Source organism: Rattus rattus, chromosome 16 (genome assembly GCF_011064425.1).
Source record: "Rattus rattus isolate New Zealand chromosome 16, Rrattus_CSIRO_v1, whole genome shotgun sequence".
Classification (NCBI taxonomy): Eukaryota; Metazoa; Chordata; class Mammalia; order Rodentia; family Muridae; genus Rattus; species Rattus rattus.
Window position 1 is genome coordinate 13,466,558 of NC_046169.1, and position 18,524 is coordinate 13,485,081.

At 53.6% G+C, this 18,524-nt stretch overlaps 1 protein-coding gene across 1 annotated transcript in view; it reads left to right on the plus strand.

The window, feature by feature from the left end:
• Micall2 (MICAL like 2) overlaps positions 1-16,223 on the plus strand; it is a 28,828-nt gene extending 12,605 nt beyond the window's left edge. Inside the window, exons 2-17 of the mRNA XM_032886937.1 lie at positions 1,485-1,533; positions 3,981-4,122; positions 4,933-5,126; positions 5,771-5,886; positions 6,446-7,648; positions 9,894-10,150; positions 10,799-10,877; positions 11,474-11,631; positions 12,460-12,609; positions 12,723-12,787; positions 12,862-12,985; positions 13,439-13,529; positions 13,628-13,701; positions 13,982-14,096; positions 15,847-15,893; positions 16,010-16,223. Of these exons, the coding sequence (XP_032742828.1) occupies positions 1,485-1,533; positions 3,981-4,122; positions 4,933-5,126; positions 5,771-5,886; positions 6,446-7,648; positions 9,894-10,150; positions 10,799-10,877; positions 11,474-11,631; positions 12,460-12,609; positions 12,723-12,787; positions 12,862-12,985; positions 13,439-13,529; positions 13,628-13,701; positions 13,982-14,096; positions 15,847-15,893; positions 16,010-16,083 (2,938 nt within the window). The 3' untranslated portion in view covers positions 16,084-16,223. The remainder of the gene's footprint in view (positions 1-1,484; positions 1,534-3,980; positions 4,123-4,932; positions 5,127-5,770; positions 5,887-6,445; positions 7,649-9,893; positions 10,151-10,798; positions 10,878-11,473; positions 11,632-12,459; positions 12,610-12,722; positions 12,788-12,861; positions 12,986-13,438; positions 13,530-13,627; positions 13,702-13,981; positions 14,097-15,846; positions 15,894-16,009) is intronic.
• Positions 16,224-18,524: the final 2,301 nt, after the last annotated feature.

The following is an 18,524-nucleotide window of genomic DNA, read 5'->3' on the forward strand; positions in this document are numbered from 1 at the left end:
CCAAGGGAAGTGGCCTGCCAGAGGCAGACTCTAAGAAACAGGACACGGCGTCCAGTCAGAGACCCTTCCTCTGTGCCAGGAAGCTTCCCCAACAATGTAGGTCACTCAAGTGGCAGCAGCTGTCTCCTGGGACCCACAGACCGCAAGTGGATGGGTGGACAGTCGCCCTCTAACCAGCTTCCCCTGGGATGCCAGCAGGCTCTGGCTGACCTCTCTTGTCCACACAGGGCTCGGGCAAGGCAGCTTTCATGGTGTGTCATGTTGGGGCATGTCAGGGCATGTTATGGCATGATCATGGAGTCTGGAGCCCAATGAGTACTGAGTGGGTGGCATCCTTGGCCATTCCAATAAAATTCTACTGTCCAGGCTGCTTGGGGTCCCACCTTGGGTACTTGCTAGGACCTCATGGTCACATATGGACTCATTTCTGAAGCTCTCCCAGGGACCAGTGAGGGTACCTGGGGAACACCAAGTAACACCTTTTCTTCCACGAATGAAAGACGGAATGGTTGGCCCTGCCTCCTGCCAAGTGTCTTTCCTGTGGCCCGAAGCCTCTTTGCGATCACAGTGTCCAGCCCACAGGACCTGTGAGCATCTAGAAGTATGTGCTCCTGAGCTGGTCAGAACAGCACCCTCTGCAGGAGGTGCTGTGAAAATATAAGCGGTGACCGAATTGAAATATGGGCAGTCCTGGGGCATTCCAACCCTCTGTATGTCAGCTTTGTTCCCTGCCTCAGGGTCTCTCGTGTTCACACCACATTGTCCTTTTTCCATTGAAAGGGGTCTATTCTGAGCTGTGTCTTGGCTGGACCACCTTGGGCCGGTGGCTGTACCTCTCTGGATTAGTCTGCAGCTACCTCTGATGGGGGCAGGAATGCCAGCCAAGGGATCAGCCTCCTTAGGGGCTGGAAGTGAGGGCTGAGCCAGGGACTCACTGTGGGTCACCAGTGCCCAGGCGGGGGTATCATTATGGTCATAGCAGGCCACAGGTCAAGACCTGCCCACCTTATATTTGCTCAACACCTATTGAATTCATAGCTGCCCTCCTAGCCTTAGTTTCCCCTTTTGGACAAGATGGCCCTGAGATCCCATTTCCTTAGAGTTGAGTGGCTTTGGAAATAAGTCTTTTGGTTTGTTGAGACAATGTCTCCCTACACAAACCTCCCTGTACTGATACTTGATATGTAGACCAGGCTGACCTTGAACTCACAGAGATCCTCCTGCCTCTGTCTTCTGAGGGCTGGGATTAATGGGGCACTGTCACACCTGGCTTGACACAAGTGGTTTTTTGGTTGGTTGTTCTTGTTGTTTGTTTTTTGTTTCGGTTGTTGTTTGTTTGCTTGCTTCTTGAGACAGGGTTTCTCTGTGTAGCCTGGGTCATCCTATAAGACAGGCTGGTCTCAAACTCAGAGCCGCCTGCCTCTGCCTCCTGAGGGCCACCGCCGCGAGGCTGTTGTTGTTGACATAGAGTTTTTATCTTTCAGAAACTTCAATGCCCTCCGGAAGGAAAACATTTATGAGAACAACAAGCTGGTAAGTGGAGCAGCTGACGTTCACTGGCCCCAAACCCGCTGCATGTCTGAAGGACCATTTCCTATCAGTGGAGTGAGCCTTCCACAGAGCTATCCAGGGGTCCTGTTCATAGCTCCTCTGCCAGGCCTAAGCTGGGCAGCCAGTGTTCTGAGAGCAACTTCTGATCTTGGATCCTAGACCCTGCGGACCCCTCTCTTCCTCACTGCAGTGGCAGCCAACCTCCTTGCCTGTGGATGGGCTCTCTGCTCCACCCAGGGCAGAGCAAGGCCCCGGAGGGCTGTGGGAGGGTGGGTCCTTATGGTCTTGGGGGTGGACAAGGCCACTTCCTGGTTTCCTGGGAGACCATCTTCCTTGGCTCCTTGGTTTCAGACCTAATCTGTACTTTCGTTGTGAGACCCTTCCCTCTGTCAACCTAACTCTCCCTATTGATGCACATATGTCCTTACTCTGAGGCAAACGGGATCTGCATGGGCCCTGACACTGGCATCTCTCGGGAGAACTGAGTCCGTTGGCATGAGATGGTTCATCTGTCCTGGCAGGGTAGTCTCTGCAACTTAATTATCATGAAATACAGTGAAAGACTCAGTTCTGGGCCAAGCGTGGCAGCTTTAATCCCAGCGCCAAGGCCTGGGGATGTGCTCAGTGAGCAAGATGCCGGTAGAGCAGGCATGAAGACCTAAGTTCAGGTCCCCAGCACCCGTGTAACTCCCACGTGAATGGGGCAGCTGTCCTGCAATACCAGTGCACCGGAGTTGGAGACGGGACCTCAAGAGCAAGCTGGCTAGCCAGACTGCCGGCTGGTTAACTGGATTCCATTGAGAGATCTGAATCAATACATAAGCTGGAAAGTGTTCGAGAAAGACGAGGGGGCCAACCTCAGGTCTCTGAGCACATAGGCACACAGTACACACACACTGCATGACGTGTACACCAACACATTTGAACATGTGTGTGCCTCCCCATGCGCGTAAAAAAATAAAGTAGAGAGAAATTGAAGGAAACATCTGTCCTTGAAATCTGGCTTCCACATGTATGTGGACATGTATGTGTACACGCATGCACATGCACATACACATGCACGAAAGAGTGAGTTCCTCAGGTAGAGTGAGCCTTCTACTTGGTTATCCAAGGGGTCCCCACTGCAGAAGCTCACAGCCATGCGTGGCCAAGACCAGGATAGCAAGGAGTCTGCTCTGCTAGCACTGGGCGTGAGAGAGGGAATTTGTGTTTAAGGAGATGAGGCTGGAGTGCACAGAGGCCTTGTTGGCAGGTCTGTGGATGCTCTCAGGAAGTCATTCTGGGTGGAGTGACTGACTGCATGGGCAAAGGCCCTGGGGCTACAGAGTGCTGGGCAGGATATGCAGTTGAGGGGCCTAGGTGAGTGGGGTAGTGTCTGAGGCAGGCACAGAGCATTGGAAGGAAAAGGACTTTGGTCTTTCCCTCTAAGTCAGTGAAACTGGATTCCCAGAAGTGTGGACTTAGAGGCTCTCCTGCCCAGACTCTGCAGGAGAAAGGAGTGTCTGATGAGGAGGTCACACAGAGGGCACACATGGCCTTCAGTGGGAGTGGCCAGGGCCTGAGCCTTCTCTGTGGGTCAGAAGGGATCTGAGGTTTGTTATGAGTGTGGTTTGGGGACCGAGGGGGGACTGCACATGTAGGAGCAGAATAAGAACCCTGACTTGGCATCTACATGGAGGCTTCTGGAAGAGGAGCCTAGTGAAGGGAACTACAGGAGTCACCAGGATGTGGCTTGTCACCATGGGTCAGTGCCTCTGCCCTGGGCTAAAGGGAGCTATACATTTTCTTAAAAAAGGTTTTTATGTATTTTGTTTTACAGTACTGAGACTTGAATTCTGGGCCTCACAGATACTAGGCAGGTGTTTTACCACCGAGCCACACCCAGCCCCTCACTGGGGGATTCTAGGCAGGTGCTCTACCACTGAACCACACCCCCAGCCCCTCACTGGGGGATTCTAGGCAGGGGCTCTACCACTGAGCCACGCCCCCGGCCCCTCACTGGGGGATTCTAGGCAGGGGCTCTACCACTGAGCCACGCCCCCCGCCCCTCACTGGGGGATTCTAGGCAGGGGCTCTACCACTGAGCCACGCCCCCCGCCCCTCACTGGGGATTCTAGGCAGGGGCTCTACCACTGAGCCACACCCCAGCCCCTCCCTGGGGGATTCTAGGCAGAGGCTCTACCACTGAACCACACCCCCAGCCCCTCACTGGGGGATTCTAGGCAGGGGCTCTACCACTGAACCACACCCCCAGCCCCTCACTGGGGGATTCTAGGCAGAGGCTCTACCGATGAGCCATGTCCCTAGCCCCCATCTCTTCAGTCAAGAGTCCTTGGACTTGAAGTCCAGGCTTCGTTGCCCTCTCTTCGGGGGGCTGATGACCCAGCAGTAGTTCTTTCTACTATCCACTGATTTAAACCCCTATCCAGGCCTTCCAAGTGGCTGAGGAACAGCTGGGCATCCCAGCCCTGCTGGACGCTGAGGACATGGTTGCCTTGAAGATTCCAGACCGGCTGAGCATCCTCACCTATGTGTCACAGTATTACAACTACTTCCACGGCCGGTCCCCAAGTGAGTCCCCATCCAGACGGGCCCTCTATTGCCAAGGGGCATGACCAGGCCTCCCGATACAGTCAGGGCTGCCAGCCCACACTGCAGTGGCCCTGCTTGGTCTCCAGGCCTATCCTTAATCATGACTGAGCACTGCGCCTAGGAAGGGTAGTGATGCAGGGAGGTACCTTTCTGAGAACACACGTGTGGGTCCCTGGAGATGTATCTGTTACCAAGGAGACCCCGGCTCCCTTATTCCCCAACCTAGACCTGCCAAGGAACACCCAGCCAGACTTGTGCCCACTCTGTGCCTCTAGATGCACAGATATATCTTGTCCCAGTCTTTCTACCTTCTTTGCCCTTCTCAGCTCCCAAGGGCGTAGCTGGCTGAGGCTGTGCAGTGCCTGGTTTACTGTGGCCATGGAAACTGTGTGGCCCAGGCAGGGATGGCCAGGGTAGGGCAGACAAACCAGGTCTTCACCTAGTCCTGTGAGTGGGGAGCTGCCTGGCTTCCTGTATAACATTCCTCTTACAGCTTTAGAAATCTCCGGAATCCCCCCGGGCCGAGGGCCAGCCCCGACTAGTGGTTTGGAAACAGAAAAGTCCCTTTCCATGACCCTAGATGGGGTTGTCAGCTAGGAGAGGGGGTGAGACGCAGGTCAGGCCAGGGTTTTCTGGGAAGAATGTGCCCTGGGGTTGCCCTTCTCCAGTTCTGCATCCACCAGCTGTCCTCGGAGGCCCAAGTCTTTCACTATGAGCACAGGGACCTCTTTGAGGGTATGAGCCCTGAGTGGGACTGGCCTGACCCCTGCTTCCTATGTCTTGTGCCAGTTGGAGGCATGGCTGGCATGAAGAGACCCTCATCAGACTCGACTGAAGAACTTTCTGGAAAGAAGAAGGTCCCGTCTCAGCCTGCCAAGTTGTCCTCGCCTGTTCCAACCCAGAGGTTACCGTTGTCCCCAGCTAGGACAAACCCCGTGGTTCAGAGGAATGAAGGTGGCTCAGAGAGACCATCCCCAAAGGCCGTAAGCATGTCTTAATTGAGTGGGCATTATAGGGCTGTGTGGGCTTTTCTCTTAGGGTGCAGAACCCTTCCCCAAGCTCTGTATCCAGCATATCTATGTGGTAAGAGTTGTGATTCCTATAATACAGATGGGTAAACTGAGGCCCAGGAAGTCATCCAGGTGGAATGGAGCTAGAACTCTAGACCTTTCCTGGCTGATTTATTAGATTGTTGTCCTCTTTCCCGGTTGGGAAGGGACATTGGGTTGGATCTTTCTTCCCTGGTCAGCCCTGCAGTGCTGCGCTTGAGTGCCCCCTACTGTCCCTTAGTAGTTACTACAGGTTCCATGAAGCCAGAGCAAGGCAGGTCAGGATGTAGAGGGAACTAACTGGTCTGATCCCAGAGGCTGGTGGGGTGTCATAAAGTATAAGGTTTGTCTCTAGCCCCACAATGAGTCCCCAGCATCTCCAGAATCCAGTCTCTTGCTCTCCAACAAGGCCAGTTTGGAGGTCCTAAGCGTGTAGCCATACCCATGCCCTAGCTGGTAGCTCTCCAAGGGCCTCAATTCTCCAGCCTATAAAGTGGGATCTACTGGCCACCTCTGGGCTGAGGTGGGAGGCTGGAAATGTCATCTGCCTCTCAGTGGCCCCTGACACCTCCCTGCAGGCTCCGGGGACTGCGGGAAGCTCTGTCAGCAGCATCTGCGGGGTCTGTGGCAAGCACGTTCACCTCGTGCAGCGGCACCTGGCTGACGGACGCCTCTACCACCGAAGCTGCTTCAGGTATGGTTTCCTGCTGCATATCAGGGTGTACCCTTCCTGCTCGCACGCCTTCCTGCTCACACACCTCCCCTGGCTCCCATGGTCCGCCTATCTGCCTTCCATCGGTGACAGAACAGTTGAACCCTAATATTCTCTTTTAATGTCCCCTTGGGGATGTCCCTCTAGACTCACTGACTGGATTCTTTTTCTTTTTAACTCTGTGACCTTTAATAATCTTCCTGTCTCCAAGAATCTTCTGGATTTAGGGGACAAGGAGTGAATCCTACGTCCATCTTCTATGAGCATGGTGGCAGTTGGACTCCTGAAAGTGGGGGTGCACTGTGGTCTGTATGTATGCACACAGGTGGCGACATGTTTGAGCACTTTCTGTGGCGTGCACGCCCCTGGCAAGCGTACCAGTGGAGGCTGCAACCCACAATGATTAAAATCACTAAGGAACGTTTTGCTGGATGAACGGAGTATGGCCGTGTGTGCTTTGGCAGACATGAATGAGTTGAGGAGGTGAATGAATGACTGAGCGAGAGCTTGGGCTCTGAGTCTCCGTGGCTTCCTCCCGCAGATGTAAACAGTGTTCCAGCACGCTGCATTCCGGGGCCTACCGCGCCACGGGAGAGCCCGGCGTCTTTGTGTGCACTCACCACAGCTCAGAAGCCACCTCTGTGAGCCCCAAGTTGTCAAACCCGGCCTCCAGGCAGCCAGGAGGTGGCATCGCAGACACCAGGCCAATCGGAGTCTCACAGAAGGTTCTGGAGGCAAATGGAGAGGCGACACCACTGAAGGCCAGGACAGCAGCCTGGGAGCACGCCGGAGGCAACAGAGCTGCCAAAGGTTTTGTCCAGACTGAACTTACGCCGCCAGCTACCTCCCGCGTCCATGTGGGGAGCCCTGCAGGGCCCAGGCTACCTATGAGCACGGTGACTACTACTTCTGTGAATAGCAAAGCGACCACCCATGTGACTAACAGCTCCCCAGTGGGATGGTCATCATCTGCCCAGAGCAGCACAGGGACCTCCAGCTCCCGCCCTGTTGTATCCCCAAGTGCTCTAGGCGCTAATCTATCTGTGCCCCAAGGCCAAGCAACTTCAAAAGGTGTTAAGACTCAACTCAACTCCAGCACAGACTCTTCAAGCACAGCGCCCACCCCAGCCTGGACCTCCTCATCCTCTAGGACGCAGCAGGCCCGAGAGAAATTTTTCCACAACCTTTCTCCAGCCCCAGCCAGCAGCAGCAGCAGTCCCGCCAGCAGGGTCCCCACTGTGGTGACTGCCCCCAGTGGCAAGGTTTCCCCTCTGGTGAATACCTCTACCAGCAAGGTCCCCTCTACCACTGTGGTGACTGCCCCCACCAGCAAGGCCCCCACTGTGGTGACTGCCCCCACCAGTAAGGCCTCCACTGTGGTGACTGCCTCCACCGGCAGAGGGTCCACTGTGGTGACTGTCCCCACAAGCAAGGCCCCCACTGTTGTGACTGCCCCCACCAGCAAGACCTCCACTGTGGTGACTGCCCCCACCAGCAAGGCCTCCACTGTGGTGACTGCCTCCACCAGCAAGGCCTCCACTGTGGTGACTGCCCCCACCAGCAAGGCCTCCACTGTGGTGACTGTCCCCACTGGTAGGGGCCATGTTATGGTGAATACCTCTGCTAGCAAAGTCTCTGGTGTCGTGGATAACCCTGCCCAGGAGAGCAGCCGGGAACAAGCACTAAGTGTCCTTAGGAAGGCCCTGCCGGGGCTGACTGGAGCTGGTTCCCAGGCTCCAAGCAGGTAGGTGGGAGGGATGCGGGCTGTAGCTGTGACATGTTCTCCAGGACATGGAGAAGTCTGTCCCTCTGTGAGACAGGATAGAGGCAGGAAAGGCAAGGAGGGCCTGGTGGCCTTACAGACATTGGTGGCTGCAGGCGGCCCACACTAGACTGGTGCTCCAGAACCCTTATGCTTGTCTTGTGGACAGGGAAAGAGTGGGGAGCCACACTGCCTGGCTCTCTGCCTTGGATGACTTGTGTGAATGGAGCCGAGTCCTGAGTGTTCTTTGTGCCTGGCACACTGACCACACGGTGCAGAGGGAAGGGGAACACTCACCCCTCGCAGGAGACCTTCAGTGGTAGGAATGTTCTGTGGCAGGCCACACGCTCCACCTGGCCTTTCACTCCCTCCAACATCCTCAGGTTCCTGGCATCCCTTGATTGGAGGCCACCTCCCTCTATCTCTGACTCCATTGTTGCGTGGACTCTACTTCTCTGTCTCTTCTTCTGTCTTCTTTTTTTTTTCTTTTGTAGAGTGTTGGAGATGGAACTGAGGGCATCTCACACACCTGGCAGGGGGCTCTACCACTGAGCCACGCCCCCAGCCCCTCACTGGGGGATTCTAGGCAGGGGCTCTACCACTGAGTCACACCCCTGGGCCCCTCATGATGGGGGATTTAGCTCAGTGGCAGGGCTCAGGAACCACTGAACCCTGGGTTCGGGTCCCTCACTCCGGGAACAAAAAAAAAAAAAAAATTATGATGTGGCAGGGGCTGGGAGGACATGTCACAATGCTGAGAGGTTAGAGAACAATTTTCATGGGGTTGATTTTTCCTTCCAGGGTTCTGGGGATTGTCAGGTTCAATCAGGGCAAGCGCTTCTATCCATTGAGCCATATTACCAGCCCAGTCCTGGTGTTTTTGAGCCCTCTAATTTACATGATGGCCTCCAACTCCAAATCCCCCTGCTTCACCTTCTCAGTGCTGGGATTACAGGTGTGCACCGCCACACCTGGTCTCCTAAACATTAGTGTTTTGAATGTTGACCACTGTACTCTAGTGTGACTGCATTAGAATGTGGTCATAGCTACTGATCCTCCACACACCACTTTTGAGTTTTTTTTTTTTTTTTTTTTTGAGACAAGGCTTCTATATATGTGTAGCCTTGGCTATCCTGGAACTCACTCTGTAGACCAGGCTATCCTCTAACTCAGAGATCTGCCTGCTTCTGCTTCCCAATCTTGGGATTAAAGGCGTGCACCGCCACTTTTTTTTTTTTCTCCTTTTTTTCGGAGCTGGGGACCGAACCCAGGGCCTTGTGCTTGCTAGGCAAGCGCTCTACCACTGAGCTAAATCCCCAACCCACTGCCACTTTTTAAGAATAAGATCACATCCCAAGTTCTCCAGCGACTCCCCAGCAGATGTGAGTTTTTGGGTACCCCACTCAGTCTAGTACAGCTGTCTAGGGAGATAAGAGGGTCTATCCTGGGTTGGTCCTTGATTTCCAGATGGGACATTCCTGGCTTGTGACTACCTGAACCCACTTCCGTTCGGTGCTCAGAGGCTCCTGAGCTGGTCCTAGGGTCAGGAGGAGATTGAATATGCTGCTACTCTTTTTTTTTTTAATTAATTTTTTAAAGATTTTATTTATTCATTTTATATATGCCGAGTACACTGTCACTGTCTTCAGACACACCAGAAGAGGGCATCGGATCTCGTTACAGATGCTTGTGAGCCACCATGTGGTTGCTGGGATTTGAACTCAGGACCTCTGGAAGAGCAGTCAGTGCTCTTAACCGCTGAGCCATCTCTCCAGCCCATGCTGCTACTCCTGGGCTGTGGTAAAAGGCTCTGCAGAGTAGGCTTGGCAGAGCTTGGAGCGGTGCCACATGTTGCCTAGGTGCTGTGTAACTGCCTGTGTGTTACCTCAGGGAATTCAGGTAGCACAGAGATGGTGCCTGGCTAGACTGTTCAGCCTATGAATAACCTAATACTGAACTAGGCGAGTGCAGACCAGCCTGTGGCTCTAGTCAGGGCCTTCCACAGTGCTTCAGCTCTGGCGCTCCATGCGTAATATATTTGGGGGATACTTTATTCCCAATAGACTCCAGCTTTGACAGAATAAAACAGTGTATGCAAGGGCCACAAGCGGATGTCCTAGGGTAGATTGTCCACCATGCATTGGGGTCACTCTGGAAACTGGCTTCTTGTGTGTGTGGGTGACTCCTGGGTTCACCCTTACCTCATGCCCACTCTCTTCCCCGACAGGTCCTCCCCAGCCACTTCCTCTGTCCTGATCACCCTTCCCAAGAATGAAGTGCCACCAAAAGTTCCCTCAGCCAAGCTGTCACATTCAACCACTCAGGCCTTTAGTCCCACCCCAAAGATGGAGCCCACAGCGCCGCTTAGTATGGGCAGTACCTCGTGGACATCCGTATCACTCCAGGCTGGCAAAAAGAGCCCGGGTATTTCTCCAGGCATTGGTAAGACCAGCGCTGTCTCCAGGCCACAAGCAGAAGTAAAGGGTAAGGGTCCCTGCTATAGGATGGGGTCCCAGGGGTCTGCTCCTCCACACGTGTTGCTCTGAAAGGTGTTTTGGGTGTCTGCCACTTCGTGGCTCAGCTCTCAGGACCCATAGTTCACTATGGGTCTTCATCTGCTGCCCCATGTGGCTGTGGCCAGTGTCCCCAGGGTCACACCATGACCTCTGTCCTTAGCTGTGTCCTGGCGTGCAGAACAAGGCCCTGTCTAGGACACCGCGGTCTGAATGCCTCTGCCTTTTCTGTGGGTACCTGGGGAAGCTGGGCTCAGGATGCACCACCTAGGTATCTTTGTGCAACTTTCCCTTTGACCGAGTTCCCTGTTGGATCTCCTGTTAGGTGTGAGCTAAGCATGACTAAAGATAAGTAGTCACACCCAGTCATTCCTCATCACACCGCACATCGGAGCCCGTCCACAGAGCTTCCCTTCTGTGTCAACATCCATTGGAAATTGAGGCATCATCCCAGAATGGGGCATTGATTCCCTCAGGGGTACACAACACAGCAGCCAGGCTAGGAGCCCCACTTCGGTCCTGTGTGGTAGGCTGTCTCTGGGGGGTGTCAAAGGGTGCAGTTGGCTATAAAGAGACGTCTCAAGCTATCTCACCTACTAGATCTGTTTCCTACCCTCAGGTCCAGGTCCCACTTCTCAGGAAGGCCAAGAAGAGGGGCCAGAAGGATGGAGGGCCCGGCTGAAGCCTGTGGACAAGAGGTGAGTAGGGGTTGAGCTCAGTGGCAGGGCCACACCTGTGCCCGTGGGTCACAGTAGGATGAGTTGAGCCAGTATTCAGCAGGTGCCTAATTAAGTGAGTGTCAGGCGTGGCAGTATACACTCGGGAACTGACACAGCTCTGGCCGGAAGGCACAGATACACTTAGACCTTTCAGTTTCTGTAGGAAAAGTTGGGTCACACTAGCTTGAGTATCCTGGGACCCTTCACCCTCCAGGAGATGGAGACAAGGTGACAGGGACATCTCATCCCAGTGGGATGACTTAAGGGATATGGTGAGTGCTGGGCAGCAGCTGTGTCACACCAGGGAGCTCGCATGAGTCTGGCTTGGGGTGGGTGTCAGTGCAGCTGGTCCCTCAAGCCTGAGGAACCCTGCCCCACAAGGAGCCTTTGGAGACCCACAGCCCTGTGCCACAGGGATGGAAGAAGGGAGGTCCTGGAATTAGAGGCCAGGATGATGCAGGGCTGGCCAGGAGGCTTCCTTCAGACCATGAGGACTTTGGACATAGGCATATGGCTTTGACACAGACTCCTGGCTGTCCCCATCTGGGCTGGGACTTACTTTATCTTCCATCTAGGGCTCCAGAGCAAAAAGAACCAGTCCTGGCAGAGCCGAGGGCAGGGGACACTCCCAGGAAAGCCTCCAGTAGCTCTGACTCCAGCATCCACATCACTTTAACTCCCATTCAGTACAAGAGGACACCGTGCCTGGCTGATTCCGGGTCCAGCCTGGCAGGTAATGCTTGTGGGAACTTAGGCGTGTTCTTGTATGTACTCCAACTGGGGTCAGGCAGAGGTCCCGCTCAGCCAGAGGGGTTGCTTACGTAGGGTTTGGATGTGTATGTATATGTGTTCCTGGAAGGGCTTAATGTGAATTCATGTATTTGGGCACAAGATATGTGTGTGCATACATATGGTCATATGGGAGACATTTTTATGGGGATGTGTGTACATGCATGTTCAGACACAGGATCTATGTAAGCACACCTATTTGGATATGGAGTATTGATATGTACATGCATGTGCAGATATAATAAGGTACATGTGAATTGTGTTGTCACACACTGGATAAATGGGCACACATGTATTCATGGGATGTATGTGTATGAGGCATGTTCAGATGTGGTCTGTATGTGTGCACATGTATGTTCAGTCATAGAATGTACATGTGCAAGGCATGCTCTGTAGATGTGTTGCATAGGACTTTGTGTGTGAAGCATGTTCGGGCATAGTCTGAATATATGTGTATGTATGTGTCAGGCATGGATGCATGTATGTACATGCATGTTTAGATGTGCCTGTAAACACATACATATTGGGTCATGTGCCATCTGTGGGCCACTTCTAAGGTCACACTGTGATGTCAGCAGCACTGGCCTTGTGGATCTGTTGGACATGGACAGTCTGGGCAGGACAGGGTCCTACCTTGGGAGGCACATGGCACTGTGACACTGGCTGTCCTGGGACAGAGTAGAGGCTTAGAGCTCTGGCTCCACTCGGTGTCCGGGCTCTGGCCAGAGGGCTTGACTCATGTCTTCACCCCCGCCCACCTTTGTGCTGGCAGCCCCCTCTCCTCCTCCATCACGACGCAAGAAACTAGTTGTTCCTCCCACCCTCGATGTTTCTGCTGATTGGCTCCAGCCAGAGCTCAAGAAGCAGCAAGATCAGACCAGGAGCTGTAAGGAGAAGACAGCCGCTACCTGGGGGACAAGAGGTCAGTTCCAGAGGTGCCATGCTATTTGGAGGGGGCAATGTCACCTGGGGCTCACAGCCTGGACTATCTTCAAGCCACGTCCAAGCCACATCCAGGTTCTGTCTGTTTTCCAGAGAGCTCTGCAATCCTGGACAATGACCTTGTTTCACCTGACGAGGCTGTGACCTCCCCAGTCAGGGTGAGTGAGCTGGGCATCAGGGGGTGGCTGGGCCTTGGTCCTCAGCGTGTGCTCACTGTTCATTGGTCCCCCAGCTCCACCCCAACTATATCTCCCAGGAAGAGCTGCAGAGACAGCTGCAGGACATTGAGAGTCAACTGGACGCCCTGGAGCTCAGGGGTGTTGAGTTGGAGAAGCAGCTGCGGGCAGCTGAGGGAGGTGAGCAGCTTGGGGCATGCCCCTACCAGTGGCCATGTGCCATTGATGGCCACACATCAGCTTTCCATAACTCTAAATGGCTGGCCATACCTCTACTATCTGGCCACACCTCCAATGGCTGGCCACGCCTTCATGGACTGACTATACCCTCTAGCTGGCCACACCCACGAGCTGGCCACACCCCTATTGGCAGGTCATATTCCCATAGGCTTGTCTTACCCATACTGAATGGCCATGGCCACATTGATTGGCCATCCCTTGCTGGTTGTTGAATGATCATGCACCTTACTGGTACAGGCTGGTTCCATCCCAGAGTAGCTGCAGACAGGTTGGCTGCAGGCTCCCCTGGGTACCTCCAGCTAGCTTTCATACTATTCCAGGCTTGCCCTTCAGTACCAGTGTGGGTACCAGGGACTCTGTGCCCTTCCTTACCCCAATCGTATCTTTCCATAGATGCTTCTGAGGATGGCCTCATGGTGGACTGGTTCCGGCTTATTCACGAGAAGCAGTTGCTGCTGAGGCGTGAATCGGAACTCATGTACAAGTGAGATGCCCAAGCCTTGTGGTGCCTGCCTTGACCACCGGTGGATGTGGTTGGGAACATCCTGGTCAGGCTGAGCCTCAGACATGTGTATCCTGCAGGTCCAAGGACCAGTGCCTGGAGGAGCGGCAGCTAGACCTCCAGGGTGAGCTGCGTAGACTGATGGAGAAGCCAGGTACGTGTCTGGCCCCAGGAAGCCTGGGGCACTTTCAGTAATAGGAGCAGCCTTCCCACCACATCCTCCTGGCTGATGGACCCCTGCCTCAGCCTTTCACAGTAAAGATGCAGAGAGAGACTACAGGCCCCATACTAGGGGGCCCACTTATTGATCTGGTCCACTTTGTAAGCAGTCCAATGGAGGAGATCAGTCCAATGGAGGAGAGCAACACAGGCATTGGTGCTTTTCTGTCCCTGAATAGAATGGAGCGTCTTCTAACAGCAGGCTGTCTCCACAGAGGGTCTGAAGTCCCCTCAGGACCGCAAGCGGGAGCAGGAGCTGCTGAACCAATATGTGAATACCGTGAATGACCGAAGTGACATCGTTGACATCCTGGATGAGGATCGGCTCCGGTGAGGGACAAGGGACTGAGGCGGGGGGGGGGGGTTAGACTCGGGTGAGAACTGCTCCCAGCTGTCAAGCTGTCCATTACTTAGTGAAACCCAGGGTGTGTTACCCAAGGGGACTCGGGGTTGGGGAAGCTAGACCTCCCATGGGGCTTCTTTTTACAACACTGCCCAGCACAGCTCATGAAGGAAATGGCCCGTCATTCAGTGTGATGGCCACAAATGGCTAATAGACTGCAATCTTTAGCCTGGGAAACTGAACTTTGAGCCTAAAAGTCTTTTTAAAATAAAAGATGTGTTTATTGACTATTTTTATATGCATACTTAAGTTTCTGCAAGGGTTTATGTGCACAGAACTGCTTGTGAAGGCCAGAAGGGGGCATCAGATCTCCCTGGAACTATAGTTACAGGCGGTTGTGAGCTGCCCTGTGGGACTGAATGTGGGCCCTCTGCAAGAGGAGTAAGCACCCTTAACTGCTGAGCCATCTCCCTGGCCCCTAAAACTTCATTTATACATAAGTCACGTTTCCTAGAGAGTGAGAACAGTAGCTGACCAGAGTGTTCCCAAGCAGCCTGGCCTTGTGCTTGTAGCTCTCCCTCTTAGATGGACTATAGGCTGGTATCCCCTTCTGCTGAGTGTTTTCTTCTCTGTGTATCAACAGTTCCACAGTAGTGGTTCTAGTGACAAATTATCTTTTGTGCGTGTTGCTGGGAATTAAACTTACCCTCATGAATACTACACAAGTGCTCTGCCCCTGCTCCCTAACACCTCACTGGGGGATTCTAGGCAGGGGCTCTATGACTGAGCCACACCCCAGCCCCTCACTGGGGGAATCTGGGCAGGGGCTCTCCCACTAAGCCACACCCCAGCCCCTCACTGGGGGATTCTAGGCAGGGGCTCTACCACTGAGCCACGCCCCCAGCCCCTCACTGGGGGATTCTAGGCAGGGGCTCTACCACTGAGCCATACCCCAGCCCCTCACTGGGGGATTCTAGGCAGGGGCTCTACCACTGAGCCATACCCCAACCCCTCACTGGGGGATTCTAGGCAGGGGCTCTACCACTGAGCCACGCCCCCAGCCCCTCACTGGGGGATTCTAGTGTTGTGTCATAATACCAGTACTGTTCTTACTTTATTTTGAGACATGGTCTTACTAAGTTGCCCAGGCTGGCCTTGAACTCACTCTTTGGCCCAGGTAGGCTTTGAAATCAATCGTCCTGCCCCAGACTTTCAAGTATGACAGGTCTACACCATCAAGCCCGGCTTAGTACTTAATTTTAACCAAATACGTCTAGCTGAGTGTTTTCTGGTGGTTTCAGATCCTTCCATGGTCTTGGATGTGGCAGGGCCTGAGCCAGTTAGGGGTTCATATCTAAGAGGGAAATGAATGTGAGATTATTATGCTTGGCTTGTTTGGTGCTGTTGGGTCAACCGAGACCCAATGTCCAGGCCACACAGTGTCAGCCCAAGGCTGACCTCAAGCCAAACTCTGTGTGACCTCAACAGCGTTTTAGCCAGCATCAGACCAGGTCGCCTGTTATCCCCAGGTCACTGTTGAGTGAGAGCATGGAAGTGAGGCTAGGGAGAGCATTGACCTGCCTGGGGATGGAGGAAAGAGTGGAGTCCCATGAAGGGAAGTAACCCCGGGGCAAGAGGGGCTGACGCTGGTGTTCAGGTGTATATATGGAGAGAACACATGTTCTCTGTAGCTCTCCAGGGCCCACATCCCTTACAGTGACCCTGTTCCCCTTCCAGGGAACAGGAGGAGGACCAAATGCTGGAGAGTATGATCCAGAATCTGGGTAATTATGGGGCACAATGGGGGTCCTCCCAGCTTGGGGGGGTGGTGGGCCTCCTGTGGGAAGGACACATGTATAGGAGCCTTACTGGGAACTTCATGGCTTTGTCCTCCCTTCAGGCCTCCAGAGAAAGAAGTCCAAGTCCTTCTTGTCCAAGATCTGGTCCTCGAAGAGCAAAAGTGGACAGACATGAGCTGCACATGGCTGGCACAAGGGCCCTGGCCCTTCTCAGGAAGAGACTGGTGCTGTGACTCTAGAAGGTACCCTCGAGGGTACCAGGGCCCATGCCTCCCACTCTGGGTCCTTGTAACCTCAATAAAGACATTGACCTTCCCTCATTTGCCTGTGTATATCACTGTGCCAGCGGCTGGGCGCCTGTGTACCAGCCCTGGGTGTATGCCAGGTGCTTTGGGTGGGCACTCATTTTTTGTTCTAGCTGCTTCTCTGTCACCATCATAAAATATCCTAACAGGGCAGCTAAAGGGGGAAGAGTTTGTTTTAAGCTCCCTGCTCCAAGTTAGAGTGTGTCACTGAGGGGAGGTCACATCACACCCACAGTCAAAAACAGACAAATGCGTGTGTGCACACTTGGTGCTCAGTCTTTTATTTTGGGGCGGGGGAAGGGGGGGGCTGTTCGAAACAGGGTCTCTCTGTGTAGCCCTGGCTGTCCTGGAACTCACTCTGTAGACCAGGCTAGCCTTGAATTTGGAGATTCCCCCTGCCTCTGCCTCCAGAGTGCTGGGATTATAAAGGTGTGCGCCACCACTGCCTGGCTCAGTTTCCCTTTTTACTTTTAGATAATTCAGGTCCCAACCCAGGGATGGTGCCACCCACTCTCAGTCTGGGTCTTTCCACTTCGATTGAGGCAATCAAGACATACCTGTAGACCAACCTCATCTACAACAGTTCCTCACTGAGACTCTTCCCCGGTGACTCTAGGCTGTGTCCAGTTGACAACTGAAACTAATCACCATCCTCTCTGGCATGTTGATTGCTTCCCGGCTGTGCATTCAGAAAGGAGGACAGAGGGGGCGCTTTAGTAACTGCCCCCATGGCCTTGTCTGTACCTTGGACATGGGTGACCTGTAGGCCTGAGGCGGAAGACGCCTAGAGTTGATGGGTTTGATGAGTGTGTGGGTGGTCTCGAGGGTGTGTCTTCTCGACGCTGGGCTGTGCTCTGCAAGCTCGAGAGACCAATTGGGTAAGAGAGGCTTGCGGGGAGCCATGCCACAGATAGGCAGAGCTAGGCCAGTAGCAAAATGGCGGCATGTGGCAGTGTGCTGGTTAGTCTTATGTCAACCAATCACAAGCTACAGTCATCTGAGAAGAGGGAACCTCAATCAAGAAAATGCCTCCATAAGACGGGATATAGGCAAGTCTGTAGGGCGTTTTCTTTTTCTTTTTTTTTGTTGTTGGTTTTTTTTTTTTTTTTTGAGACAAGGTTTCTCTGCGTGGCCCTGGCTGTCCTGGAACTCACTCTGTAGACCAGGCTGGTCTGGAATTCAGATTCTCTTACCTTTGCCTCCTGAGTGCTTAAAGGTATTCACCACCACTCAGCCTTGAGGCGTTTTCTTGATTAGTGATCGGCAGGATCAGCATCCTACTGTGGGTGGAGCCATACCCCAGCTGATAGTCCTGGGTTCTATCAGAAAGCAGGCTGAGCAAACCAGTAAGCAGCATCCCGCCATGGCCTCTGCATCAGCTCCTGCCTCCAGGTTCCTGCCCTCTTTGAGTTCCTGTCCTGACTTCCTTCAGTGATGAATAGTGATGTGGAAGCAAAATAAACCCTTTTCTCCTCAAGTCGCTTTGGTCATGGTGTTTCGTCACAGCAATGATAACCCTAACTGGGTCTCCTGTACCAGGAGGGCTGTGACAGACAAGACCATGGATTTGGGGGAGGATTGTTTAAGGACTTTGGAACCTTAGGCTGGAAAAGCCATTGAGTGTTGTTGGGATCTCAGTGAGCTGTTCTTTGGGAGCTTGGAAGAGAATGTTAAGAGCAGTGCAGGCAATGGGTGTCTGGCTTGTGAAATCTCCGAGGGAAGTCTGGGAGACCCTTAATGACTATCAGAGACAGTTGCCATCTTGGGTTAAGAGTCCCTGGTTCTGGTCAGCTGGGGCTGAAGAATCAGCTGTGATTTACAAACCAACAGAAACACTAAAGTAACACCTTTGTGCTACTGGGATGGTGGATGCTGATCATCTGGGGCTGAAGAATTAGCTCTGATTAGTAAGAGGCCAGCAGCACGGAGGTGGAATCTGGGGAGAGTTTCCTCAGAGTCAACACAGAGAAGCTGGTTGTGTTCCGTGGGCAGTCAAGATTGTACCAGGTGCTAAACTTGGTCATGTGTAAGAGTCACCCAGGGGGTACTGGTTTTAAAGGCAAGAAGGGGTCCTGGAGAGCAGCTGAGGCTTGGTGCTGTGAGATGCCAAGAGAGGCCATTGGGGAAGGTTCAGCCTTGGTGGCAGTTGATGGCCCAGGACTGAAGGGGTCATGCAAAGAAGTTGAGGCTTGGCACTATGAGAAGAGCCCGTGAGAGGCTGTTGGCGACGGTGCAGCCCAGTTGCAGCAGAGATCCAGCGCTTTGGGATGACCACCAAGAAATGCAGCGGCCATGGAGTGCAGCTTGGTCC